This window comes from Hoplias malabaricus, chromosome X2 (assembly GCF_029633855.1).
Source record: "Hoplias malabaricus isolate fHopMal1 chromosome X2, fHopMal1.hap1, whole genome shotgun sequence".
NCBI lineage: Eukaryota > Metazoa > Chordata > Actinopteri > Characiformes > Erythrinidae > Hoplias > Hoplias malabaricus.
In genome coordinates this window covers 27345156-27369851 of record NC_089819.1, presented here as the reverse complement: position 1 = coordinate 27369851, position 24696 = coordinate 27345156, and the positions used below count along the sequence as shown (strand labels likewise).

Here is a 24696-nt window from a genome sequence, read left to right as displayed (position 1 = left end):
CAGATTTAGGGACCGCCCAGAGACTCCTCCCATAACGTGCAGCAGTTTCCAAAATGCAACCAATACAGATTGATCCACACAAACACTGCTGTGTTAATGGAGTACAGAGCTCATGCAGCAACGGGAACCAGCAGCGCCCCCTAGTTTAGTTCTGTGAGTTGTCTCCCCCTGCTGGACAAACGGGTGGAGACGGTGGGTTTAGCGAGGGATGATGATTGGTTGGTAATGACCCGCAGGTTAAGAACCCCTGCGGCAGAATTTAGAAGTTGAGATTATTCGTAGTTGTGCTGTTTTTCTCTTGTTGACATAGAGAAATAAAACCAGACGGTTCGTAGTCATCCTCAGCGGGAGAATTGTGCAGTGATCAAAACACATTTGCAAATAAGGTAGTGTCTCATGTAGCAATAAAGACCGTTCAAACCCCCTCTAGTGGACAGAAGGAGACCTGGAAAACTTCAGACCACGTACTTGTGTAGATACATTTTTTTTTTTTTTTTAATTTTAAGACATTCATGGGCTCCTCTTTAACAGACTGGACGTCATAGACACGACCAACCTGCAGGATAAATGAGGTCCTGTCATTTACCTGGATGCCATGATGACGTACGTGATTAATTACGAGAAGTGAGGTCATTAACATTAGCGCTACAAAATGGGTTCCCGGGAAAATGTGTTTGAAAAGAATTGAGTCAAAATCAGGGTCAGAAAAATATTACATTAAAATAATCTGAATTTCTTGCATCATTGTGTAACAGAAGTAATTTTATTACAATTTACACACAAATAAATGAGCACACAACAGAACACAGCAAAATGGAGAGATCCTCTTATTAAAACAGCGCAGACAGCATCAGTAAAAGTAAACAAACTTGAATAGTCTTCTCCCTTTGTAAGTAGCTTTGCAATAAGACGTCCCTCTGATCATTGTTTATCGCTATATATTTGTTAATTATTTAAAATATGATTAGCTGATGTTTTGTGTTTAAATGAACTTCTATATCGCTTCCTGCACTGCCCTCGTTTCTTGGCTTTGAAATGTTACCGTTGTCGTGTTCGCTGTGGTGGTGAAATAAAAAACAAATAAATAACCTTCTGTGTTTTTAAATAATTTTCCATGTTATACCTTTGTTTACTGAGTGCGTTATGTGTCTGCATGGGTTTCCTTCAGGTGACTGTGAGGAGTGCGGTGTGTTCTCTGTGTCTGCGTGGGTTTCCTCCGGGTGCTTGAGTTTCATCCCATGCTCCAAAAACACATATTGGCAGGTGGATTGGAGACTCAGTCACACCTACAGACACCCGAATGTGTGAGTGTGTGTCGCCCTGTGAAGGACTGGCGCCCCCTCCAGGGTGTGTTCCCGCCTTGCTCTCAGTGATTCTGGGTAGGCTCCAGACCCACCACCGCCCTGAACTGCCTAAGGGTTACAGACAATGAATGAAGATGCGTTGTTTTTATTTAAAAGTGTGTGTTGGTGGGTGCCAGAGCCCCACATTAATGAGCTAATACACTTTTACCCCCCACATAATTAGCCCCCTTTAATAAGACAATGTGGAAATTTAATATGAATCCATTTGAAGAGTTTATTTTCCAAAAAAAAGCATTGTTCTGAGTACAGAGTGATGTGGGAGAAGGGTCCAGTACAAAACAACAGACAGTATGAGGGAATTATACACTGAGAAAAAGCAAATGTGGGGAAAAATGTATATAAAGCAAAATCTAGGCTTTAACTAAAAGCAATTAAACTAAATTTCTAGAGAGAGATCGTAATAAAAAGCAAAAACAGCAGGTGTCATGTGCCACAGATTCAATAACCATATAAATATGGACACGCAAATTAAAAAGACCATTCTAAAAGTTACTCCTTTGTTCCTGCGCTGCTTCAGTACGGCCTGTCCCTGCGCTCCTGACGGTGTTCCCTGCAGAACGAACACACACACACACACACATTAATAATCATCCTAACAGCTTCAAACTGGTCCAAAAGTGTGCAGACAAACCTGATAGGAATAATCCCTATAGAACAGAACTGAATGAAACCCTAGCACCAACACTTCACAACATTGTTTGTGGCTGAATGCCATCAAATCCTGAGTGTGTAAACCCTTCCCAGAGGAGTAGAGACTGTAGTAAAGAGGAACTATTCATTTATACCATGAGTAATGCTGGGTAATCAAGTTGGGGGAGGGGGGAGGGGTCAGGAACAGAGGTGAGGGAGACTCCTATTGGACAGCACAAAGCTTTGGGCTCAACTTAGCTGGTTAACTGAGAAATCCTGCTTTGTGGAATACCTCCCCCAGACGTGAGTGTGAATGAGTGCATACCTCCCATCCATCTTTCCTGGGGGTCCCATCCCCCTTCTGCCTCCACGGTCCATGGGGGGTCCACCTCTTCCTCTGAAGCCTCCTCTGTCCATCCCTCCTCTTCCTCTGAAGCCTCCATCTCCCCATCCTCCACGCATACCTACAGGACCCCCCATCCCCGGGGGTCCACGGTCCATCCCTCTGCCTCCGCGACCCATTCCACGCCCGCGGTCACCACCTGGAAAACACACAGGCATCAACTTGGGTGGTGCTCTCCTACCCTCCACCAGAAGTTACGTAGTGCAGTTTCTGCACTGAGTCTATTCTCCCTGTTACAGCTCTGTGGACCGTCATGATTTTGAAGCTTTGATGCTAAAGTAAAAACACTACCTTTGTGTTTTACACAGACCTCTCTATTTTAGATCACTTCTAATCTTATTTTTAATTGTTTTTACTGCATCCAACGCCCCTTTTACACCTGCACAGTAATCCAGGAGTCTACCAGGAGGAGCTGTGTGTGAATGTGACCCACAACATTGGTCCTGGACGTTACCCAGACTTTATCCTCCTCGCGCTCTGGTAAAGACTCAGGGTGAAATCAGAGCATGTGAGAACAGAGCCGTAAATGTCCCGGAGTTTCTCTGGCACAGGCTAATGCAATGCTAATCTCACGCAGAAAATCTACTGCTGTGGGCGGGAGGGGGAGAGAGAGACAGTGAGACTACAGGACTTCTCTAGAGATTCTCCAGAGTTAATCTGTGAAAAATTCACTAGGGGCTCATGAGCACAGTCAAAGAGGGGTGTCTGGCGAGCATCATGTCATTATTACAGAATGCTTTGTAACACACACATACACAGGTTAAACCCACCATCAGGGGGTCCCAGACCCTCTGGTTTTGGAGCTTTGCACTGGTTACACTCCGTCCTCCAGGAGAAGTTCTGATTCCCACAGCCACTGCACAAACAAAGAGAAGTCAAACACAGCACAAGCAAAAAAAAAACAAAAAACAAATACAGCGCATCAAACTGGAGCGTGCGCCTGATTTGAGTTTGGAGACACGGGGCTGAGTGACATTTTACACTTGATTTGGGAGAACGCTAGAAAATAAACTATAAACAAAATAAACCCACATCAGTCACTGATTTTGTAAAACTGCATCAGACAAATGACAAAGAAAGTCTAAAGTAATCTGTCGATATTCTTCTCAGAGTAAAGACTTACGCGTTTGGGCACTCCCAGTCTCCCGCCCTCTTCTGGATGTTGTTGGGTCCTGGTGGTCCGTTCCAGCCCATTCCTCCTCTGGGACCCCCACGAGGAGGAAATCCCCCTCTTTCACCTCCTCTTCCCATCATCCCTGTGCATTGGTACCACAATCATCATCATCCTTTTTTACTCAGGTATTCGTAAATAGAAACACAACCAAACCCCTGCATTAATGTCATAAATGCCTCTGTAATTAAACGAACTGGTGCCCCCCACGTTACAGCACACCACAGTAGGTTTGTGTGATACTCATTTTAGCCTCTCCTGATGGTCCTCAAGTGCTGTAAGCTCAAAGTGGCTGATGTGACTGTGCTCCCTGAGGAACAGGGATAGCTCATATTTGAATTATTTTTAAAGGAGCTACTTACACTTAAGAGCTTTACATTTAGTTTTGAAGCTTAAGTTTTGTAGCTCACTGTGGATGTGTTTGACTGTCGGCAGCTCTCGCACGGCCCGACTACTCACTTCACAGCTCTGACCTGGGTGTGTTTATATCAGACTGCCTCCTCACTGGCTGAAGGATGAGTGTCAGTTCAGTACCCGAGACGTTCAGCACAGTGAGCGTCTATCGCTAACGAGGACACAGCACTCAAACAAATCACCAGTGTGTTACAGTTTACAGCCGTACACACATCAAACTGGTAAAGAGATTGTTTACTTAAAGTACACTCTTGGTTTTCTACTCTTATATCTTGTTAAAGAAATTGCTAGAATTGATTTTGTTTTTTTAAAACACAAACCTGACTCCACACATTTACCACAAGGAATGATTAGTTGCTATGGTTAAAAGGAGGACTGTAGGTCCACGTCTGACGTGTGAAGAGTTTTACCTCCGCGATCCGGACCTCCTCTCATGGGCATCCCTCTCATTCCTCCAGGGACCATCTTCCTCCGAGCCATGGAAACCTTCAACCTCCGTCCCTGGAACTCCTTCCCTGCAACAGACAGAGGACATGAGGGCTCTCCATTAACAGGGTTTCAAACAAACCAAGCATGAGCTGCAACACCATTAACACCAGGGCTTTAGTGAATGTCACGGGTTCAGATTCCTGCAGATCACAAAATACAATGAACAGGAGACAATGCCAAATGGGCAAACGTTAAAAACAAAACTAAGGGGGGCAGGATCTCTCAGTTTAAATGTGCACACTATGAATAAAGCTGAGGGACAACTCCGTTGGATCGTCCTCAATTCTGGGCTTAAAGAAGATCTCTATGATTGTGGGGAAACACCATTCTCTGGTTCTCCAGTTTTTAAGGTGGAACGGTGTGTTTGAGTAAGTGTGGGTTGTCCAAGTGTTTGAATTCCCACAGAAACTCATTTGTAACTTGAGTTGTTTAGTTTTGTAGCACTGTCGCTAATGCAGTTAGCCGTCTCCAAACCACGTCTACCTTAAGTGATCTGATAGAGCGACCCCTCTATGGAGCAGGAAGAGAGCAGTATCCCCAGCTCAGATTCCCACAGTCCTATTCCTCATCTCTTTTGTAAGGTCAAGGCAGGCTCTGGATTTCTTAACTTTTGCCTGGATACAGTGCAGTGTGAGGCTTCTTGTGTGGACAGAATTACAGCAAAAAAACGTGCTCAATGTTGCACATGAAAAGCTTGAAATGTTTATCCAGTTTAAAGCTGTTAAGCTCCACCCACTCACACTGAAGTTATACGGAGTGTTTTAGAAGGAGCCGATTCCTGAATGAGGCATAACTCAGCTGCTTCACCCCGATCAGTCTCAACAGCACAGTGAGAAACGGCCATAAAAAGACTAACCATCAAAATGCTCCACAGCGGCTCGAGCGACTTGCGGCTCTTCGTACGACAGCGTGGCGTCTCCCTTGGGTTTCCCAGTCTCTCGGTCCGTGTAGATGTTGATGGCCGGTTGACCCAAGCGGCGGTTAATCTGTGAGAAAGAAACCAGAGATTAAGGCTTAGACAAATGAATAAAAACAGCAAACAGCTCACCTCTCTACTCCAACTATTTTTTACAAGACACATTACACACTTCCCAGGGAAATTCTATTCCAGGATTCAGGGCTATTTTTCTGAAACGGTGGTTTGACGTGTTTTATTTATTTAGGAAACTTAACCAGGACATATATCCTAAATAAGACATTTTTAAAAATCAATCCCAATGTCTGAATATTTTAGTCTGTAATTATGCTATCATCAATGGTCTATTTAAAATATAATTAAGATAACATTGAATTGTTCCAGAATTTAAGACAATGAACCCCAGCCCTACACTGTACTGAATTCACTGGTCCTCACCCGAATGGGGCCGGTGTGTTTGAAGAAGTCGGCCATTTCGGGCAGCGTGGCGTTCTCGGTGAGTCCGGTGATGTAGATGGTGCTGTTCTCGGAGTCATCCTGCTGACCTGCACATTTAAAAAAAAAAAAAAAAAAAACCCACACCGCTGCACATTAGTGTTAAAGACGCAGGAAGAGAATAAAAAACTAATCACATTTCTAGTTGTGCTTAAACAGAGCAGTCAGTCTTTATTTCCATCAAAAAGTAACAATAATTCCACACGCTGCTTTCTAAGGCTCTGACGTGTGCGAGACCAAAACAGGCCATAGTTTTTGCCGTCAGTCATTTAGGACACAGTCGAGCTCAACCTTGAGTGGGTCCGACTGTTACATGCCGAAGAGGGTGGGTTATTGGACACAGCACAGGGGAGGCCTTTCACAGCGGAGACATGGGACTCTCACTGAACCGCAAACTCAGATTCACCCAAACACTGCTTCAGTGACTGACCCTCGTTTGAACCCAAGAACAGGGGGAAAGACGCCTAATAATTATAAATAATATATATTTTGACTTGAAAATGATAGCATCAAAAAGAAGGGACTAGTTAACAAGAGATTTTTGCGGCTAATGCATGTTAGCTCACAAAGTGGGGAAGTGGGTGGAGCTTAGGGGCTGTATCAACCTTTTTGATGTGTTAGGATCCAAGGAATCGGGAAAAAAGTTTTGGTCTATGCCTCGGATGGTAAGAGCCCCATAGGAAACTAGTTTTCCTTCACAGTAGCATCCCCCAAGTGTCGAGTCTGTAGGCCTTTCTCTGCGATTTGTTTGAAGGCAGAAAAACAATAATCCTAACAAACAATAGCCTTTTCCTTGCACTGTAGCGCCTAGACCCCTAAATACAAAGCCTCCATCCCCTAATAAAATGAAGCAGAGAAGTGGTACGCACCCATTTCGCTGTCCGCTCCGTCCCGGTGTCCTGGCGATCGCAGAACGGAGAGAGAAATAAAGAGAAACATCGTTACACAACACCGTTCTCCGAGTGGACGACATGCATCAATATTTGGTAAAACAACAGCCCAGGAGCAGATACAGGTTGGTTTTCAGGGTTTCCCAGGGTAGTCACCGTTTTAAATAATGGGGGAACAATATTAACATTAATATTTAAAAATAACCACTCTTAAGTGCAGAGACATTGGTTTCAAAAACTCCATTCTGAAAGAACCCCATTTTTAAATTCAGACACCCGAAAGAAATAAACTCGAGAACACCCAACCATCAAAGACTTTTAGGAGGAGCAAAGGTCAATCCAATAGTGGCACACCATTAGGAGGCTTTTTATTTTATTAATAAATGGGCTCATAAGCAAAATAGAGTCTCTATAAAACTCAGAAGTGGACTAGCCAGTGTAATACTCTTTAATAACTTACCACCAGGCTTACTGAAGCCACCTCTGTCTCCAGCCATGCTACGAGTGAAGATATGAAGGCGAAACTCCATTTAGTGTCGGACCAAGGTAACTTCAACAGGTCATGGACATAACATTCTCCCTCGTTTTATAAAAGTGTTGTTTAAAAAAAAACCCAAAACACCTGGTAAAACCTCTCAAAGACTCAATCTACGCAATAAATCCCATTATGTTTTTAAACGAATGAACTTTCCACATCATAAACCTCCATACAAACAACCCCCAAAAAAGTAGTTTAGGTTAAAAACAGGTTTTTGTATTAAATAAAATAAATAAATTAAAATACATTAAAAAGGGGACAAGTGTATAATCTATTACAGCCCACTAACGTTATACAATGTATAAAAAATGTAATAAAGTTTATAAACAGAGAGGGTAGTTTGAAAAGAACATTGACATTTAAAACCAATACAAGGCACATTTTAAAGTCTAAAACAAATCAAAACAAACAGAAGTAATAAAACGCTGCTGAATTCCCCTTCGCTGCTGGCTTTGAAATGGAAAGAAGTACTTAAACTTTAAGTACGGATGATCTTACATGGATCTCTGTTACCTGTAGCATACAAATATGACAGACAATGTTAACATAAAGACCTTGGGAATGTACAAAATGCATCAAAAACAGATTTGGCAACACTAAGCTGCAATCCCAGGAGTTTCATCACAAAATCAATAATAAAAGTCCTTCTAAATGCAGATGAATGTGTTGGAATTGCACCTTAATAATGTTCCCAGGCATTTAACACTTTAGAATAGAAATCAGGATATAATTCAGCAGTAAATTGGTTGTCAGTGAAGTAGATGTGTCAGAATGTACTGAACTGTGCAGGTACCCATGCTTACCGTCAACACCTAACACACAAATTAACACTTTACAAACACAGGGAACAGATCAAGACTTGGCTTCTCCTCCTTCGTGTGCTTCCAAATAGAGCCACTTAAAACTGTGGCTCACATTCACCCAAAAAACAAGTGCTTTAACATGTCTCTCATCTGGATTAGGGCTCATGGTGATGATGAGCGCTTATCGAAATCAGAGAGCTATCGTCGCTATTTAATTAAAGCCAGAGTTATCAAAGACAACGTATTGATTTTAAACAGAGGCCCTTTAGCTTCTAATGGCGCTTCTCCACTGTGTGGTTCCTGGACTCTCGCTGGATTCTTTTGTCGGCCACCGATCCAAGGAGCGTTTGAACCTCTTCAAAAGACCACGGCGTCATTTTACGAGCTGCCGTCGTGAGTCGGATAAAAACAAACGTGATCTCTGCTGCAGCTGGAGATTTTACAGATGGAGAGTTGGTGCTGGTCGTCTGCGTTGCGTGGCGTAGAGTGACAACACTGGACAATCAGCGCTCTGCAAGGTTTACACGCCACGGTTTAGTCCCTACTCAACTCGCTCTGAACCACAAGAGAAGACACTAAACAAGAACCCGCTTCCAGAACCAGGACCTGATTCACCTGGTGGAGGAGTAAAAGTAGGTATCATGCATAGAATCTACATGACTCGACTCTTGCTTTTCCACTGGCCAAATCTTGGTCCCAGGTAAATTCAGTCCCAGCTCACTCCGGGTTCCTACCGAGTTGAGTTGGTACTAAATGGTGACGTGTAAACGCTGCAGAGCGCTGATTGGACAGAAAGACGTCAATCACCATGAAAAGTGGAGCTCATTTAAATCCAGCACAAACTCACTGCTTGTAAAATCTGAAATTACAGCAGCTTTCACCCGACTCACAGCGGCAGCTTTTAACATTACCTCGAGGAGTTTGGAAGAGGTTCAAACGCTCCAAGGGGCGGTGAAAAATTCCAGTGAAAGCCAAATGTGTGACAAGGAAAACTGATCTGTGAGAACCACGCCTAACTTTACCGCCACCGTTGCTGTGGTTTTCAAACCCAGCGATTCCTGTTAGAGACGGGGTGGTGTGGTATCACAGGCTCCATTTCCCAGGGGAGTGCTACCAGTGGAAAGAGCGACAAGCTTTAACCCCCTGGGGTTTGAGGCCTTTCAGCTCCAAAACGTGTTCCCAAAAAGCTACACATGCTAATATTCAGCACAAAAACGAGACGTCTGTACGTCATTCATCTGCGTTTTGTTTAAATTCACTCTAAACATGGACTTCCCAAAAAACCTATTTTCAAATAGGGGCTGAAATAACGAAAAAACACATTGAAGTTTTCTTCAGAGCTCTGAACTGTGTGAACAAGGGTGTCTTCTACACACTGGGGTTTACAGCTTTCTGATATTTCAATTAATCTGCCACTTTCTCTAAACCCGTGGCTCACACAGAGGGGATTTCTTACCTGTTTCACACTTAGCTCATGAGTCAATGTCAAACAATGGCCCATTAGACCCCAGCACATCAGTGAGACCAAGTCAACCGTTTGTATATGGTGCTGTTTAATTTGGCAAAGACACAGACTGTGTGCTTCAGTCAACTACTTGTAACTTACCCTTCTATAACAACCAGAAAAAATACATTCCTTTTAACTTCCATATATTTGGAAGGTTTCTGTGAGTTTCAAGGACAAACTGAGTTGCGTAATTGTTTTGGCACAGGTTCTGATTTATCCCGCCAGCAGGAGCGCAGACTCCAAAGGGTTAAGCATCTCGAGGAGGATCCATGCAATGGAAAGCACTATATGAATTATACGTAAAAATAGCTATGCTGTGGACATCAATAAAACCATAAAATACATTGCCGTTGCTTTATATTCAGTGCCTGGAACAAAAGGCCAGTCCTTTGTTTAGGTTTGAAACAGAACTGGCTCTAATCCAGACTGGATCCGTTTAAACTCTGGTCAGGCTTCGTTTACACTGTTCCCAAAACACATCCTTACTGTTCAGAGCTCACATCTTAGTTTCCTGCTTAAAGAGCAAGTTAACAGGACGTAAACAGGCTCTTAGAAGCGTTCTGCTCACGTTTTCACAGCAAACAAAACTGTGACCCAGTTCAAAGCTGTCTCCCAAACACTGTCATTTTTGCTGAAATAAAAATCACTTTAACTGCAGATGAAATGCAGTTAAATGCAAAGTGTTTGGACATTTCTGGTCGAATTAAGCATTTTAGACTCAAGGGAAACCGGGTTAAACTTTTAAAGTGTTTAAAAAACGTGAAACTTTCAAATTTGGTTTTTCTTAAAAAGGTTTACACTACAATAAAAAGGCTGCTGGGGAGGATCTAAAATTAAAAACCTCTAATAAATCCCCAAAAGCGCTCCCAGTTAAATCAAAAGCAATGATTTCTTCACTTAAAACAAAGGTATTCCCAACTGTGGGTGTCCCTCATGCCGCCCCCTAATGGGGCCATGAAGATATTGCAAGAGGGAGCCCTCAAGAGTCATTTTCCACTGTTTAATATAGAGGAAATGGCATATTTTTAGAATTAACTGCCAACATTTGAGTGAGGAAAGAAATGGAGCATCATGAAGCTGATTGGCTGACGGTCCCCTGGATGAGGAGAGAAAGTTGTGTTCATAAGAGCAGTGGAGAAGCAGACCTTAACATCAGGTGCTGCTTTTATTCAGTAATAAGTTAAAAATCCTGGACTAGTCTCCAAAAAAAGTCTGGAGAAAAATATTTGAATACATCTGAGGACAAGCAAGAAATAAAAAAGAAAGAAAAACAAAGAACAAGAAATAAAATGAAAGTCAAAAGGAAAAAGTGAAAAAGAACAAGATGGGAAAAAAAAAAAAAAAAATCGAAAGACGGAAATACAGAAAGAAAACAAAAAACACAAGTCAGAAGTTTGGGGCAAAAACTCGACTCTTGTATAAATTTCCATCAGGATTATAAATGTGTTTTTATTTTAACGGTCAATGATCAAATTGACTGATTGTTCACTTAGAAAAGCAGAAATCCTCTTATTTGAACTAATCACTGAACCAGGACCTGCAGCTTTAAACCAAAATACATTCAAGAGAATTTTATTTCATAAACAGACCCAAGTGTCCAGAGTCATTACATCAGTCCAATCAAACCTGGTTTCTCTTTAAAAACAGTGGAATTAGAAAAATTAAAGCCCAAAGAGTTAATCTAGGAGTTAAAAACCATGCATGATTACGTCATAAGAATAACGTAAACCTCATGTAAGAGAGCGGTTAAGGAGGAAAGTATTTACAGCGTATTGAACTGACACCAAGTCATTAGAACTCCAAACCCATGCAGTGAAAACCAGAAACAATAGAAAGGTCTATTTCTACACTTCCCACGTCCAACTTTCAATGGCCTATCCCAAATTTACACACCCAGAGAAGCAGCACCTAGTGCCTAACATGGCAGTTTTGGAACCTAGAAGGAGCACCGCATTGAGCAGGCACCCAGAACCGAATAGATATCAATTCTTCAGACTACATATTGTTCTCCAGTGACTGTTTGGGGTTTGAGCAGTTATTGCCGACACCTCCAGTTACGCTTGGCACCGTGATCTGCCAAAGGTTCTGATGGTTTTCAGTCTGTGGTGACAAACTGGGGTTGAGCCCATTCCCGTTGTAACGCCAAGTCGCCACAAACAGAAGGAAGCCTCCGAGCACCTCCAAGATGCCTCCCAGGTATCCAAAAATGATGCAGAACCCGAGGCGTACTTCGGGAGACGGAGAATCGATGTCGTTCAAGAGATGACCATACCACGCAACTGGCATGATGGAGAGAAGCCCAGAGCAGACGATAACGAACCCACCGAGACAAACGGCCGTCCACTTGGGTCTGACGGTCCAACATCGAACGCCAAAGACGGTGACGGCGAGACCGATGAGGGTCAAGAGCAGAGAGAAAACCATCATCCTCTGAGCAGTGTCGATGATCCTGTGATCGAAATACGCTTCGTCCTGGTTGTTACAGACCATGTCCGCCGAGTCCAGGTAGTAGTGGCAGATGTCCCAAAGCCCCTGCCACAAGATCAGGTCCGGATCTTTGCCGGTGATATTGTGGACGGTGCGCCAGTGAGGCACCACCATACTCGTCAACACCATGATCCAACCACAGGGAGTCAAGGACAGGCCCAAGATCACGATGGCAGGGACCCTGACGACACACCGTTCACGGCAGGCCTCCATCACGGCTCGCGTTTGGAGCTTTTGGGAATCATAGCTTTAAAATAGCTCTAGGCACCTGACCGAAACCCAGAGGGTGTATCCCACCGATTCTCACGCTGAAGCAAAGTCGGTCTATTCAAGCTCCTCTCAATTATGCCTCGGGTTTCAGCAGGTATCACCTTACACTCTGGGGGAGAGGGCAATAACCATGCGGATGTCACAAGGAAGTACAGGGTACCAACGCTGCTGATCTCACAACGCAGGGCTGGGGAATGGTGTATCATTGAGCATCAAACTGAACAATGCATAAGAACCAATGAGCGGAAAACACATCCCAGCAGGAGTAACATAACCACATTAAGACCCATTCAAACCTGTGCCATTCACAGATTTGTTTAGTTGTTCCCCACACAGGACATTGTGATTTAGCTCAAACAAAAAGTTCATGGAAACCTACAAACGTGAGCCAACTGAGCAGAGCATGTTCCTTCAGCCCCATATTACAAAAGAGCCTAGAGTTATTACTGGAAATGAATAAAACCCCAAACCAAACATCTTCCACTTCATCTGCTGTAATGTCTTTTCCCAAGATTTAAGGAAATTACATGCTGTTACATCTCCTTTAACTCAGTCACATGCTTTTTGAACCATTTCCTTCTCACTGTTTAACACTTGATTCAAGTAAAAGCCTCAGACCAAACCAATACCTTTTGTAAAACTAAACTCCGCCCCAAAAGAATTAAAAGAAACAATGATGAAGTTGCATTTACCATAAATGAACCCGATATTCATCAGCACAAATGATTACCACATTATTACTTCACTTCCTCGTGATTTGTTTAGAATCTTGAAGCTTGAGAACTTCACCATTAAGGACTGAAACATTGGCAGAAAACCCACAATTCTGAACAAAATAAAACCCACTGGTTCCTCCAGCCTCTCCGCCAGGTTCTAGCTTTTAAGTGTTTAACACCAAGGAGTTTCCCCTGAAACAAAAATCAATTCCACTCGCCTTGAACACGACCCAAAACTGGGTAAAAAGAGCCCAAAAATGTAAAGCAAGTTGACCATCAGCTCATTCCCTTAAGATCTACCTTTGTGTCCCTCGAGACTCAAATACACACCACCGGCCAAACCGCTCACCCACAGGGTGCAGGAATGTTAAACTAGTTCAGCAGAATCTGGATTAATTTGCAGCCCTTCAACTGGCTACAGTTAACCAGTAGTGCAGTGGTTTCAAAAAGTGAGGCACGACCCCTGGTGGGGGTAGAGGGGTACTGCCGATTGTGACTATATTTTGTATAATGAGCCGCTCGCTGTTCACCCCGACCGCACAGCAGTGAGGAGCAGAAGCTCTGGTTTTTAGCTGTTTTCACTGTTCTTTCTTCTCCGTTTTTATTCAGTGCTCGCTGTTTGTTTTGTTCGTCTTTGCGCTCTCAAACACGGGTCCAGCGCTGTGATTGGACAGACTCAGACGAGGGGGCGGGGCCATTCTAAAGTCACTGCACTTGACGTCAGAAGCGGAGCAGAATCAGAGCGGCTCGTTTTAGCCCGCGGTTGACTTAGACACAGAAAACTGACTGTGGTCTTGTTTCGCGGTGTGTGGGTTGGTGGGCTCCAGATTCACACATTAATTGTGAACATGTACCGAATAAGAGGTTCAGGAAGAACAGTTCCTGTGACCCATCTCCTGTTCATCTGTTGGGGGAAGTTTAAAGAACAGAGTTTAGCTAAAACACAGTTGTAACTTACCCCATTCCTCCACGGCCCATTGGCGCTCGGCCGCGGGGGCCCCCTCTCATGCCTCCGCGATCGAAAGAGTCCCGTCCTGGACCAGGAGAGTCTCCAGCTCCAGGGTAACCCCCACGAGAGGGAGGCTGCTGAGAGCCAGAATAACCCCCACTCACTCCACCCTGACTATAACCGCCTGCAGGAAAGAGACGAGGCAAGTTTAAATCCACAGCACATTTAATAAACAAAGGCACGTCAACGTACTTCACACAAATTAAATGAGCAACACCAAATGAGTGTCCTTTGAACACAGAGTGAAGCATAAGAGCGACCATGTTTAATCTGCAGGAGGGTTATTCCCACACAGGACTAAGCTGAAGGCTACACAAGAACCCTAGGTGTAATAAAAGATGTTTGAGACTGTTCAGCGCAACACAAGGCACGTTGTCTACATTTCTCCACTGCTCAGGAGCTCAGCAACATCTGTCACTCTGATCTGGACCTGCTGTAAACAAAGAACCAACAATGACCCTGTCACCACTGTCCATCTACAGCAATGGCACTGACACTGGAACTGAGCCCCCGCAGATGACATCCTTGGATCTAAACTGACGGAAATGCAAGAGAGAACCAGGATCATTTGGTGGAAAAGTGCTTTGTGTTAACCACTGGACCAAGGGGGAATGCTGAAACTCACTGTACTGGTCGTAGCTCTGAGGGGCAGCGTGTTGGCCGTAAGAGCCGTTGGGCTGCTGAGGAAATCCTGCAGACTGAGCCTGCTGAGGAGCTCCGTATGCAGCCTGCTGCTGCCCTGCATAGCCTGCCTGCTGCCCCTGATACCCGGCCTGCGGCTGAGCGTATCCTGCCTGAGTGTAGGACGCCTGGGTGGATGCACCATAAGCACTAGAGGGAGACAAGGTATAAACACAAAAGCAGCACATTAAAACAAAGCATTAGACATTTCCTTCAACAAAAAGTGATGTCAACTATTTTAAACAGTGATTTCTAAACTTGAGCATCACTTTGTAGAAACAAACCGCATTACGGGGGGGGGGTTGTCAGAGGGGGCCAATTTAGAAACAGTTTTAGTGCAGAATCCCAGAGCCGTTTCATAACACGAGGAGTCCCTGTGAGAGTGTCTGAGGAGGGCTTTATTTCTGAACGACAAACGAGAGAAGCTTCAAACAAGCTGCAAAATTGAGTAACAGCTCCCCCTACCTGAAGCTCACAGGCAAGGCAAGTTTATTTATAGAGCACCTTTCATACAAGAGCAATTCAGCGATTTACAGAAGAGAGAAAAAAAAATTACAAGCAAAAATAAAAATCATAAAATTCCAATAAAAGTTAAAATATTGAAACAAAAGGAAATATAAAAAGTAAAAGAAAACATGATAAAATGATACAATAAAAGGAGAACTAAAGTGCCGTTAGAATAAAAGTGCAGAGTATTTTAAACTGAGCTGTAGCAGGAATGTTTCAGTCTTGATTTAAAAAAAAAAAAAAAAAAAAAAAGTGTCTAAAGTCAGGGCTGTTCTAATGTTCTCGGTCTGGTTCTGTTTCAGAGCGGCGCCGGAGTTAAACACTGCCTCTCCGTGTTTACTTAGCCACGTTAACTCTAGTTCCTAAAGCTCTGAGAGCTCTGCTTGGCTCATCTCTCTGTAGCAGATCTGATAAATACACTGCTTCTACCCCATTTAGACATTACCAGTAACAACACCTTAAAGTCTATTCTGTAACAGACTGGTCTCCAGTGTAAGGATCTGAGGATGAAGATGTTTAATGATGTTTTGTGGAAGTCCAGCTAAGAGACCATTACAGTAATCAATGCTAGAAATAAAGGCATGAATAAGTTTCTCCAGGTCTGGTTTAGTCAGAAAACCTCTGATCTACTAACGTTCTTAAGATGGAAAAATGCTTATCTAGTAACTGCTTTAATATGAGACTAAAACTGATCTGAGTTCATTAATACCCCAAGGTTCAAGGCAGTTCTTTAGATTTGAGGGCTCTCAAGTCCAGACACGCAGCCGATCAAGGTGTTTAAACGGTGTCTTTCTGAAGCCCTCATTAACAGTTTCCCCCCCACAAACACACACGGGAAAAGGGATGCGATGCCACGTGATGTACTTTCCCCCAAACGCCTAGAAACAAGCTGATTTTGTGCCAATTTGAGGCGACACAAAGATACAGATGAGAAAATGGATAAAGAAATATATTTTCTATTTTGTTTTCAGCTTTTTAACAGGTCAACTACAGTCTCGTGATTCAGGATTCCTCCGTTTACTCTCCATTCACTGCTTTCTTCCTACTCTTTATTTGAAGGATCAAGTGTACTGGGTTATGGCCTGGGATCAGCTAGATAAAATAATGTAGAATTATCGTATTTAGAAGTCTATGGTAGAGGAGTGAGCACAGAACTGGAACAGAAGCGTAGTCTCCAGGGGATGGATATCCCTCCACATGTTAGATACATTATGTTTAAGGACATATTTCCAGGTTTAAAATGAGGGTCTCATTGTGAGTTAATGTGGAGTTAACGTTAATATCACAGACAAATATCTCAGGTGAAGTACGCTGTACAAGTGTTACCTGGCAGAAGGCTCAGTGCTCTAACAACATGCCATTACCATAAATTTAACATTTAATGCCAAGCTCTAATAGTAATCCAGCTTTAATCAGCACCAGATCTCCTAGGAGTAATTTAGTCAGGGGCAGGTTCCAGTTTTACTGAGAAACAAGCAGCTCATTTAAAAATACACACTGGCGTCCGCCCGGCGAGGCAGGAAACCTTCCATATGGACAATGATGCAGGAGGCAAAGTTTTGGATTTGGGAGCAGATCCAAGCGGGGCTCGTGTGCGTTTAAGTTTTTAAACAGAATAAAAAGGTCTGAACCAGTCGGGTTTACGCACTATCACTGTTCTCACCCGTCTCATACATTTCTCATTCATTTCTGATGTAGAGACAGCACTAGTTTTATACAGCACGCACCCTTGATAGAAAAGTACAGGGCCGTGCTGTGATTACACTGATCTACACCATACAACAGTGTGCCGAGTGTGGCTTTGCTACTCATCATCGTCTCTTGCTTGCTCTCCCCTAACACCTTTTACACAGAAGCCGTCAGTTTTCCCCTTGAGGGGTCTGGCAGCTTCAGCAGAGAGCCCCGCCTTCATTATACCTTTATGGACAGATTCCTGTAGGTTTTCAGGTATTTAATAAACAAATAAATAGTGTGTTCACACCCAGAGCCCTCAACTCCTGCTAAACAAGTCCGATGATGACACGCGTAACCATTTCTACTGTTCTCCAAACGGCCACTCTCCAGCACCAACGTTTAAAGGGAAGAATACGCTTTGGAACTGTTTTTGTTTGAGATTTTAGTGCTGTTTTTAAATCTACAAAATAAAATTGTCTCCACAAATAACTACATACAGATTCCATGCATTGCTTATTTCATCTTATTCTCAAACCACACAAGAAACAACGCCTCTCAACACGGGTAAGAGCAGCAGCGTTAGACAAGTGGTTTATTCACTTTGTTTTTGGCAGTAAAACAATGTCAAAAGCTGTATTTAAGAAATTAAAAATCACACAACAGAACCTCAACTGTCAACAGCCTGTAAATCTGTCACAGCAGCTGAGAACCTTAACCTGCTAAAGTGGTTTGTGCTGCAGTAGTACTGTTAATTAATCACATTTCTTGTTATATTTGACAGCACTAATGTGGCCAGAGATGTCACAGTGAATTAAATGAACCCCACTACGCCCCGGTCCCAGTACCTCTGAGGAGCAGAAGCAGCTGGCTGCTGGCTGTAGCTGGAGTAAGCCGTCTGAGCGCCGTAACTCTGCTGACCGCTGTACGAGGCCTGAGCAGCCGGGGCCGCAGCGGAGCTGGCATAGCCGCTGGTCCCGTAGCCCTGAGCCGACTGGGTGTAGCCCTGGGCTCCTGCCTGGGGCGTGCCGTACGCAGCTGTAGGAGAGGACACTGAATCAGCTTTAAATCTCATTGCTAGGACACTGAATTAACAGACTGAACAAATACAGACGGAGCGCCAATTCTCTACACGTCTTGGAAGCTACACCAAATATCTACATTTATACTGAATTAATTTGAACAAATCATTATAGTCCTCACCCTTCCCTTAATTTCTAGACAGTTTGGGAATATTAACATCTTCCCATTTTAATTTCTTTGTTTGACCAAATACTACAAATACTACTTAGAAATGTATTTAAAAATAAGTTTACAAACGTTTTTAAAAAGCAAAAGTCATTTTTGGTGTTTAAGGCTCTGGAAGCTGATAAATCTTATGTACACACCTGTTAGCATTGTTTAAACAGATAAAAATAAATAAATACAAATAAAAAACCATATAATTAAACTAAGGCAGAATGATTTGAGGGAAATAGTGATTTTCCGACCACCGTCACAAATATGTAAAACTAAATTTTACATAAGTGAATGTCCAGGGCTGTTTTTATAACCAAGACCGCCAAGATCAGGTCATTCAGTCGTGGTTGTTGTCACAGATGTAATTGAGGCTGGTGGCATGTCCCCACCACTTCCTGAAACAGCTGATATTGTCACCACCACATTTTAAAAGTGTATTCTAGGAAGATTTTAATATGACGACTCAATGCTGATAGTGGGGAAATAGGTTCATGTTCCTTTTAAGAAGTGTGTGTGAGCGCCCCCTATAGTGCACACACCCACTGTTGAGAAAATGAGATTAAAAAAAACAAAAAAAAAAATACAATAGAATTTGTTCTAACCCTGGAACTAGACGTAGAGAACTGCAGGAATTTAAACACGGCTAAAGTCTTCTACTCAACAAACCTGGAGCAGCTGACTGTCCGTAAGAAGCTCCGTACTGCTGTTGAGTGTATCCTCCAGCAGCCGCAGCAGTCTGACCATACGCAGATTCAGTAGCAGCGGGCTGACCGTAGGAACTGTAGTCCTGCTGAGAATATCCCTGCTGAAGTACAAACAGGTAAACATCAGCACTGTCAGAACAAAACATCGACAAAGAACAGAAAAAAATCCACTCATGCAGATGAGTTAAATACAGAGACTCAAGTTTCCCCCAAATGAAATATTACTTTTCCCTTCTACACTCAGTAAAATGTTCACTGGTGTGGGATCTTCAAGAAATACTCTACAGCGCTTTTCCACCGCATGGAACCTATACAACTCAGCTCTTGCTTTTCCACTGGTCAAATCTGCTCCTGGAACCGGGCGCGTTTAGTTGCTGTTCTCTTACAGTTCCAGCTGAGCACCCTGCAGATTGGCCAGTGACCTGTCAATCACGACAAAACGCAGAGCTCCAGCACAAACTCGCAGCTTAGTTACAGCAACGTTCACATTAGTTTGTATCCGACTCTCAGCAGCAGCTCGTAACATTCCCCCGAGGGGTTTCTGAAGAGGGGCAGATGGTCCTTGGGTCGGTGTCTGAGGAAAATCTCCAGCAAAAGACAAACATGGGACAAGGAAAACTGCTCCGAGAGGAACTCTGCTCCGTGAGCCGTGTTCAGTCCAAACAACACCTCACCAATACACCATGAGTAAACACCACTTGACTATCGCCCGCGTTGATTTCACCCCATTTCATCTTCAGGAACTGTTTTACAATCTATAAAAGTTACCGATATCTCCCTCTCCTTCTGGAGAAGAGAATGTAATGAGACTTTAGGGAACACATCTGGACTTTAACAGCACTGCTGTACCTTTAATGTAGTGCTGGGCGATATGAACAAATCAATATCACAATTAATTGTAAATTTTTCCATGACTCCGATTAATGAACGATTACTTTATTGTATTTATGACCCTCACAGTTCAGTGACGATCCTCCAGTGTTAAAGCTGGGATAGTGTTTCTAACATCACTGGGAGCTTGCTCCTCTCTTGTTTTTTGAGCACCGTTTATATTTGGCATGTGACTGTGCTTTGGCTGAAACTTTCTCAGCGTTTACATTTAATGACTTCTTGTTCAGTGTCGTCCTGATTGTAGTAAAAACACAGCACGTCCAAACCACAGACACTGTTTTTCTTTGGTACGAGCCGCTCGAGTCACTCCATGTGATTCCATGTGGCAGAATCACGCCACTACAGCGCATTAGCATGGTTTTAAAGGGACAGTACATGAACACAGTGGGGAAATAGAATAAAAATAATCGATTTAGACAAGATTATGTTGATTAAAAGTTTTGAATGTTGATTTCAATTAATTGCCCATTATTCGTCGTTGTACTGACAACGTCTACAGTAACTCCACGCAGTTGGAAATCAGTGTCTGCAGTAAGCAGTCTCATTTCTAAGTCTAATTAAAATAAAACATGAGCAGTTATAAACTTACCTGAGCTGTCTGCCCGTATCCCTGAGCAGGCTGAGCAGCGTAGGAACCGTATCTGTAACGGAAAGATAGTCTCAGTTCTTTTCGTACACTGACTTTTTAAATCAGACAGGTTTATTAGTATTTATGTTACAAACAGCTCCTCGCTCCCTCTACAGTGAACTACATCAGTCAAACTACACTGTACACACACAGCTCCTCTCTCCCTCTACAGCGAACTACATCAGTCACAAACTACACTGTACACACACAGCTCCTCGCTCCCTCTACAGTGAACTACATCAGTCAAACTACACTGTACACACACAGCTCCTCGCTCCCTCTACAGTGAACTACATCAGTCACAAACTACACTGTACACACACAGCTCCTCGCTCCCTCTACAGCGAACTACATCAGTCACAAACTACACTGTACACACACAGCTCCTCGCTCCCTCTACAGCGAACTACATCAGTCACAAACTACACTGTACACACACAGCTCCTCGCTCCCTCTACAGCGAACTACATCAGTCACAAACTACACTGTACACACAGCTCCTCTCTCCCTCTACAGTGAACTACATCAGTCACAAACTACACTGTACACACAGCTCCTCTCTCCCTCTACAGTGAACTACATCAGTCATAAACTACACCTTACACACACAGCTCCTCGCTCCCTCTACAGTGAACTACATCAGTCATAAACTACACCTTACACACACAGCTCCTCGCTCCCTCTACAGTAACCTACATCAGTCAAACTACACTGTACACACACAGCTCCTCGCTCCCTCTACAGTGAACTACATCAGTCACAAACTACACTGTACACACACAGCTCCTCTCTCCCTCTACAGTGAACTACATCAGTCACAAACTACACTGTACACACACAGCTCCTCGCTCCCTCTACAGCGAACTACATCAGTCACAAACTACACTGTACACACACAGCTCCTCGCTCCCTCTACAGTGAACTACATCAGTCAAACTACACTGTACACACACAGCTCCTCGCTCCCTCTACAGTGAACTACATCAGTCACAAACTACACTGTACACACACAGCTCCTCGCTCCCTCTACAGCGAACTACATCAGTCACAAACTACACTGTACACACACAGCTCCTCGCTCCCTCTACAGCGAACTACATCAGTCACAAACTACACTGTACACACACAGCTCCTCGCTCCCTCTACAGTGAACTACATCAGTCACAAACTACACTGTACACACACAGCTCCTCGCTCCCTCTACAGTGAACTACATCAGTCAAACTACACTGTACACACACAGCTCCTCGCTCCCTCTACAGTGAACTACATCAGTCACAAACTACACTGTACACACACAGCTCCTCGCTCCCTCTACAGTGAACTACATCAGTCACAAACTACACTGTACACACACAGCTCCTCGCTCCCTCTACAGTGAACTACATCAGTCACAAACTACACTGTACACACACAGCTCCTCGCTCCCTCTACAGTGAACTACATCAGTCATAAACTACACTGTACACACACAGCTCCTTGCTCCCTCTATGGATGAACACGGAAACTAAGCCTCATTTTTCCTCCTAAGACATTATTTCAGAGTACAGTCCTAAAACTGTTCTGCTGATCAGCAGCTCTCCTAACAGTGAACATGAGACGGGAAGAAGAAAGAGGGGAGAAGATGAAGGAGAAAAAAAAAAAAAAAAAAAAAAATATATGTGTTGAAAATGGTGCATTGCATTTAGCTGTGGCAATTTTTTAATTCTGTGCTTTAAATGTGTCACTTGCATTGCTTCCTGTTAGAACCAGAGTGTAAACTGCTCATGTGCCTTGAGGTTCTTTAAAATAATGTGAGAAACTGCCCCCGCCCCCACACACACACAAGTTCATCTGAACGAATGTAGTAAGAATGACCAAAAAGTACAACAATCTGATGCTGCGTTTCGTCAGGACTGCTGAGTGTCAGATCAGTGAAGACAGTGTTGTGTAGAAGCAGAACGGTGTGAATGACTTACGCTTGCTGGGCACTGGCCTGGTTGTAGCCACTGTAATCTACAAAAAACAACACAACCATGTTCAATTATTAGGTAAAAATATTACGCACAATACAAACAAGTGTGTGTGTAAAACAGCAAGTTTAATCAGTAGTGAGTCTTAAAAACACTCGTCTTTAAACATCTTAAACTGAAATGACGAACATTTTTGTGAAGTAGATTGTCATGAGTCACGTCGACAAAATGAAGCCGGTACTTTAGGAGGAATAACGTTATTGGAAACAGCCCTAGACTCAAAGGAAGGAAGAGTCGTTGTGGAGACCACTGGAAACATTCAGGATTAAAAGTATAAATCCACTCCCCATGGGATTGTGGGAAAATAGTGTCCATCACTGTAGCAAGTGCACAGTGGATTTTTGTAGTATACTCTGATATTTGTAGCTAGACTACACACAAACCCTAGTTAGTACTGCATGCACAATTAGGACACAGCTATGGTCTTTAATCTAGGGGAGGGACTGAACCACATCGCTAACTGATTGGCTCTGTGGCAGAGCTGATGTTACATACACCAACCACAACAGAGGGCCTGGTAACACCTGGTAATAAGATGCTAAGTTTTCAGTAACGTGACGAGTATCAGATTTCACTTTTCCACACAAACAACAGAGGTGTAAACACCACAAGATCACTCAGTTTTGCTCCTGGGCTCCCCTACGGATTCTGAGTGTAATTGACCTTTGATTTCAGGACAGGCGGATGGGGGGGATGGGGGAAAGGGGGACCCCCCCCCCCTTCACAATTTTATATAGTGCAGTTTCTGCAGTGCAAATACCAGGTTACCAACAACAAAAGGCCTGTTCTCGTTGTTAAAGGTGAGTGGAGCAACACAAGAACCCTGTAGCTGTAATTTTAAAGTAAAAATATGACACCATTCAGTTAATGGCGAGTGTAAACAGAATTCAGCCCTGAGACAATAGTCAGAAGTATGAAGATGATTGGACTGTGGCTTTAAGCCCTGCTGGGTGTGGAGGAGTGTCTCTGGGGGACAGCTAATGATGCACCTCCTGTCTCCGGAGGCCAGGACGAGTCTGTTTCCAGGGCGCTACACCAGACTCCATTCACCACATGGCTTCCGCACAGGCTGATTCCGGGCCCATTCAGGTCACGCGGGAAAACTCAGACGCCTGTTTAATCCAGGTTCTCTTACCTGTTGCATTAGTGAGTTACAAAAACATCCCCTAAAAAGAAAGCCCACTTGTGTGTTTTAAAGATATTTTTAACACTTTACGTGCTTCACGGAGGCAACTAAACAAAAGGCTGGAGCTCGTACAAAAGTTACAGCATTAAATAATCGTTTCAATCTCTTTAATAAAAGCACTGGGCTACACTGGCCCAATAAACCACACCTTAGTTCACTGCAGAGGACGAGAAAACTTATAACAAGTAATTCGGAAGAGCGTTAACGACGGGCGCCGTCTCAAAAGGCACCGTGCTCCCTACGTAGTGCACTAGGTAGGCCCCAACAGTGACTCCTACGCATGTCATTTTGGGAATGTTTAGGCGCCTAGAATTAACCTACATCCACATCCTACATCTTTTATTTTTACAGAAATAGTAACTCATGTGCCTTTAAAAGGTAGGTTAATTTAACATATTAACTACTTGGTAATAAAGCAAGAATAAGTGGCTTGTAAAAAAAACAAAAAAAAAACAAAACACAAACTTGTTTACAGCATAGAATATTCAATAAAAAGACGGAAAACTGTATGATAAAACTACTGCTAACAAACTCCCGTTTAGTCTTTAAGGCGCCAAATAACCTAGTGCACTGGAAAGGAGGTAGGGAGTAAAAACCCACGCTTGAGACACAGCCCACATTAGCAAACCGCCAACTGCTAGAGTCGGCCTGAACAAACGGCGGGATTTGAGCTTAAATGTTAAATAAATACCCACACAACGTCTTTAATCCACAGCTATATTTGATTTAAACAATTATCCCCCGCAGTAAAGCATTGTTTTAGCACAAAAAAACAGCAGAAAACCGTGTTTATTCCGACTTTACTCACTCGTAACCGACGCCATCTCAACACCTCTTCTACGCCGTTGCCGTTTTTTCGAAGCTGCGCATGCGCACTTAGTTACAGCTTAGGGGATTACCATTGCTGTGTGATCGGAGGGGTGGACAAAACCTGAGCTAGTAAACTAAATATTCTTATACGCGTTATTCAACACTTTTATGCAAATGTCTTAACACAATAAATACTTTTATCATCATAGTATACCTCTTAAAGAGACGTCTTATTTAATTTACATAAAATGAGTGATTAATTTAT

General features: G+C 43.3%; 2 protein-coding genes across 3 annotated transcripts; both read right to left on the bottom strand.

Moving 5' to 3' along the window:
- Window positions 1-715: 715 nt before the first annotated feature.
- LOC136676285 (RNA-binding protein EWS-like) lies at window positions 716-24495 on the bottom strand. 2 transcript variants are annotated; one of them, XM_066653154.1, is made up of 16 exons: window positions 24430-24481; window positions 22382-22418; window positions 20385-20436; window positions 18867-19002; window positions 17810-17999; window positions 14728-14933; window positions 14052-14226; window positions 7233-7270; window positions 6752-6781; window positions 5826-5932; window positions 5328-5457; window positions 4393-4497; window positions 3521-3653; window positions 3168-3253; window positions 2320-2536; window positions 716-1914 (listed from the first exon to the last, which is right to left on the bottom strand). In XM_066653154.1, the coding sequence occupies exons 1-16, from the start codon at window positions 24443-24445 to the stop codon at window positions 1878-1880; spliced, it is 1695 nt and encodes a 564-aa protein (XP_066509251.1). In that variant the 5' UTR covers window positions 24446-24481; the 3' UTR covers window positions 716-1877. The 2 variants fall into 2 exon arrangements, with proteins under 2 accessions (XP_066509251.1, XP_066509250.1); XM_066653153.1 differs by having other exon boundaries at window positions 717-1914; window positions 18867-19005; window positions 24430-24495.
- Window positions 10953-14045, bottom strand: LOC136676286 (claudin-23-like). Its single transcript, XM_066653155.1, has one exon. It carries the CDS (start codon window positions 12318-12320, stop codon window positions 11616-11618), a length of 705 nt encoding a protein of 234 aa, XP_066509252.1. The 5' UTR covers window positions 12321-14045; the 3' UTR covers window positions 10953-11615.
- Window positions 24496-24696: the final 201 nt, after the last annotated feature.

What these genes read in the sequence shown, in the direction of transcription:
- LOC136676286 (XM_066653155.1), bottom strand. Translation starts at nt 12,320, where the DNA reads ATGGAGGCCTGCCGTGAACGGTGTGTCGTCAGGGTCCCTGCCATCGTG.
- LOC136676285 (XM_066653153.1), bottom strand. An exon ending in CGGACAGTCAGCTGCTCCAG is followed by an intron (nt 18,000 to 18,866) that starts GTTTGTTGAGTA and finishes CCTCTCCTACAG; the next exon opens with CTGCGTACGGCACGCCCCAG. An exon ending in CGGAGCGGACAGCGAAATGG is followed by an intron (nt 5,933 to 6,751) that starts GTGCGTACCACT and finishes TTAAATGTGCAG; the next exon opens with GTCAGCAGGATGACTCCGAG.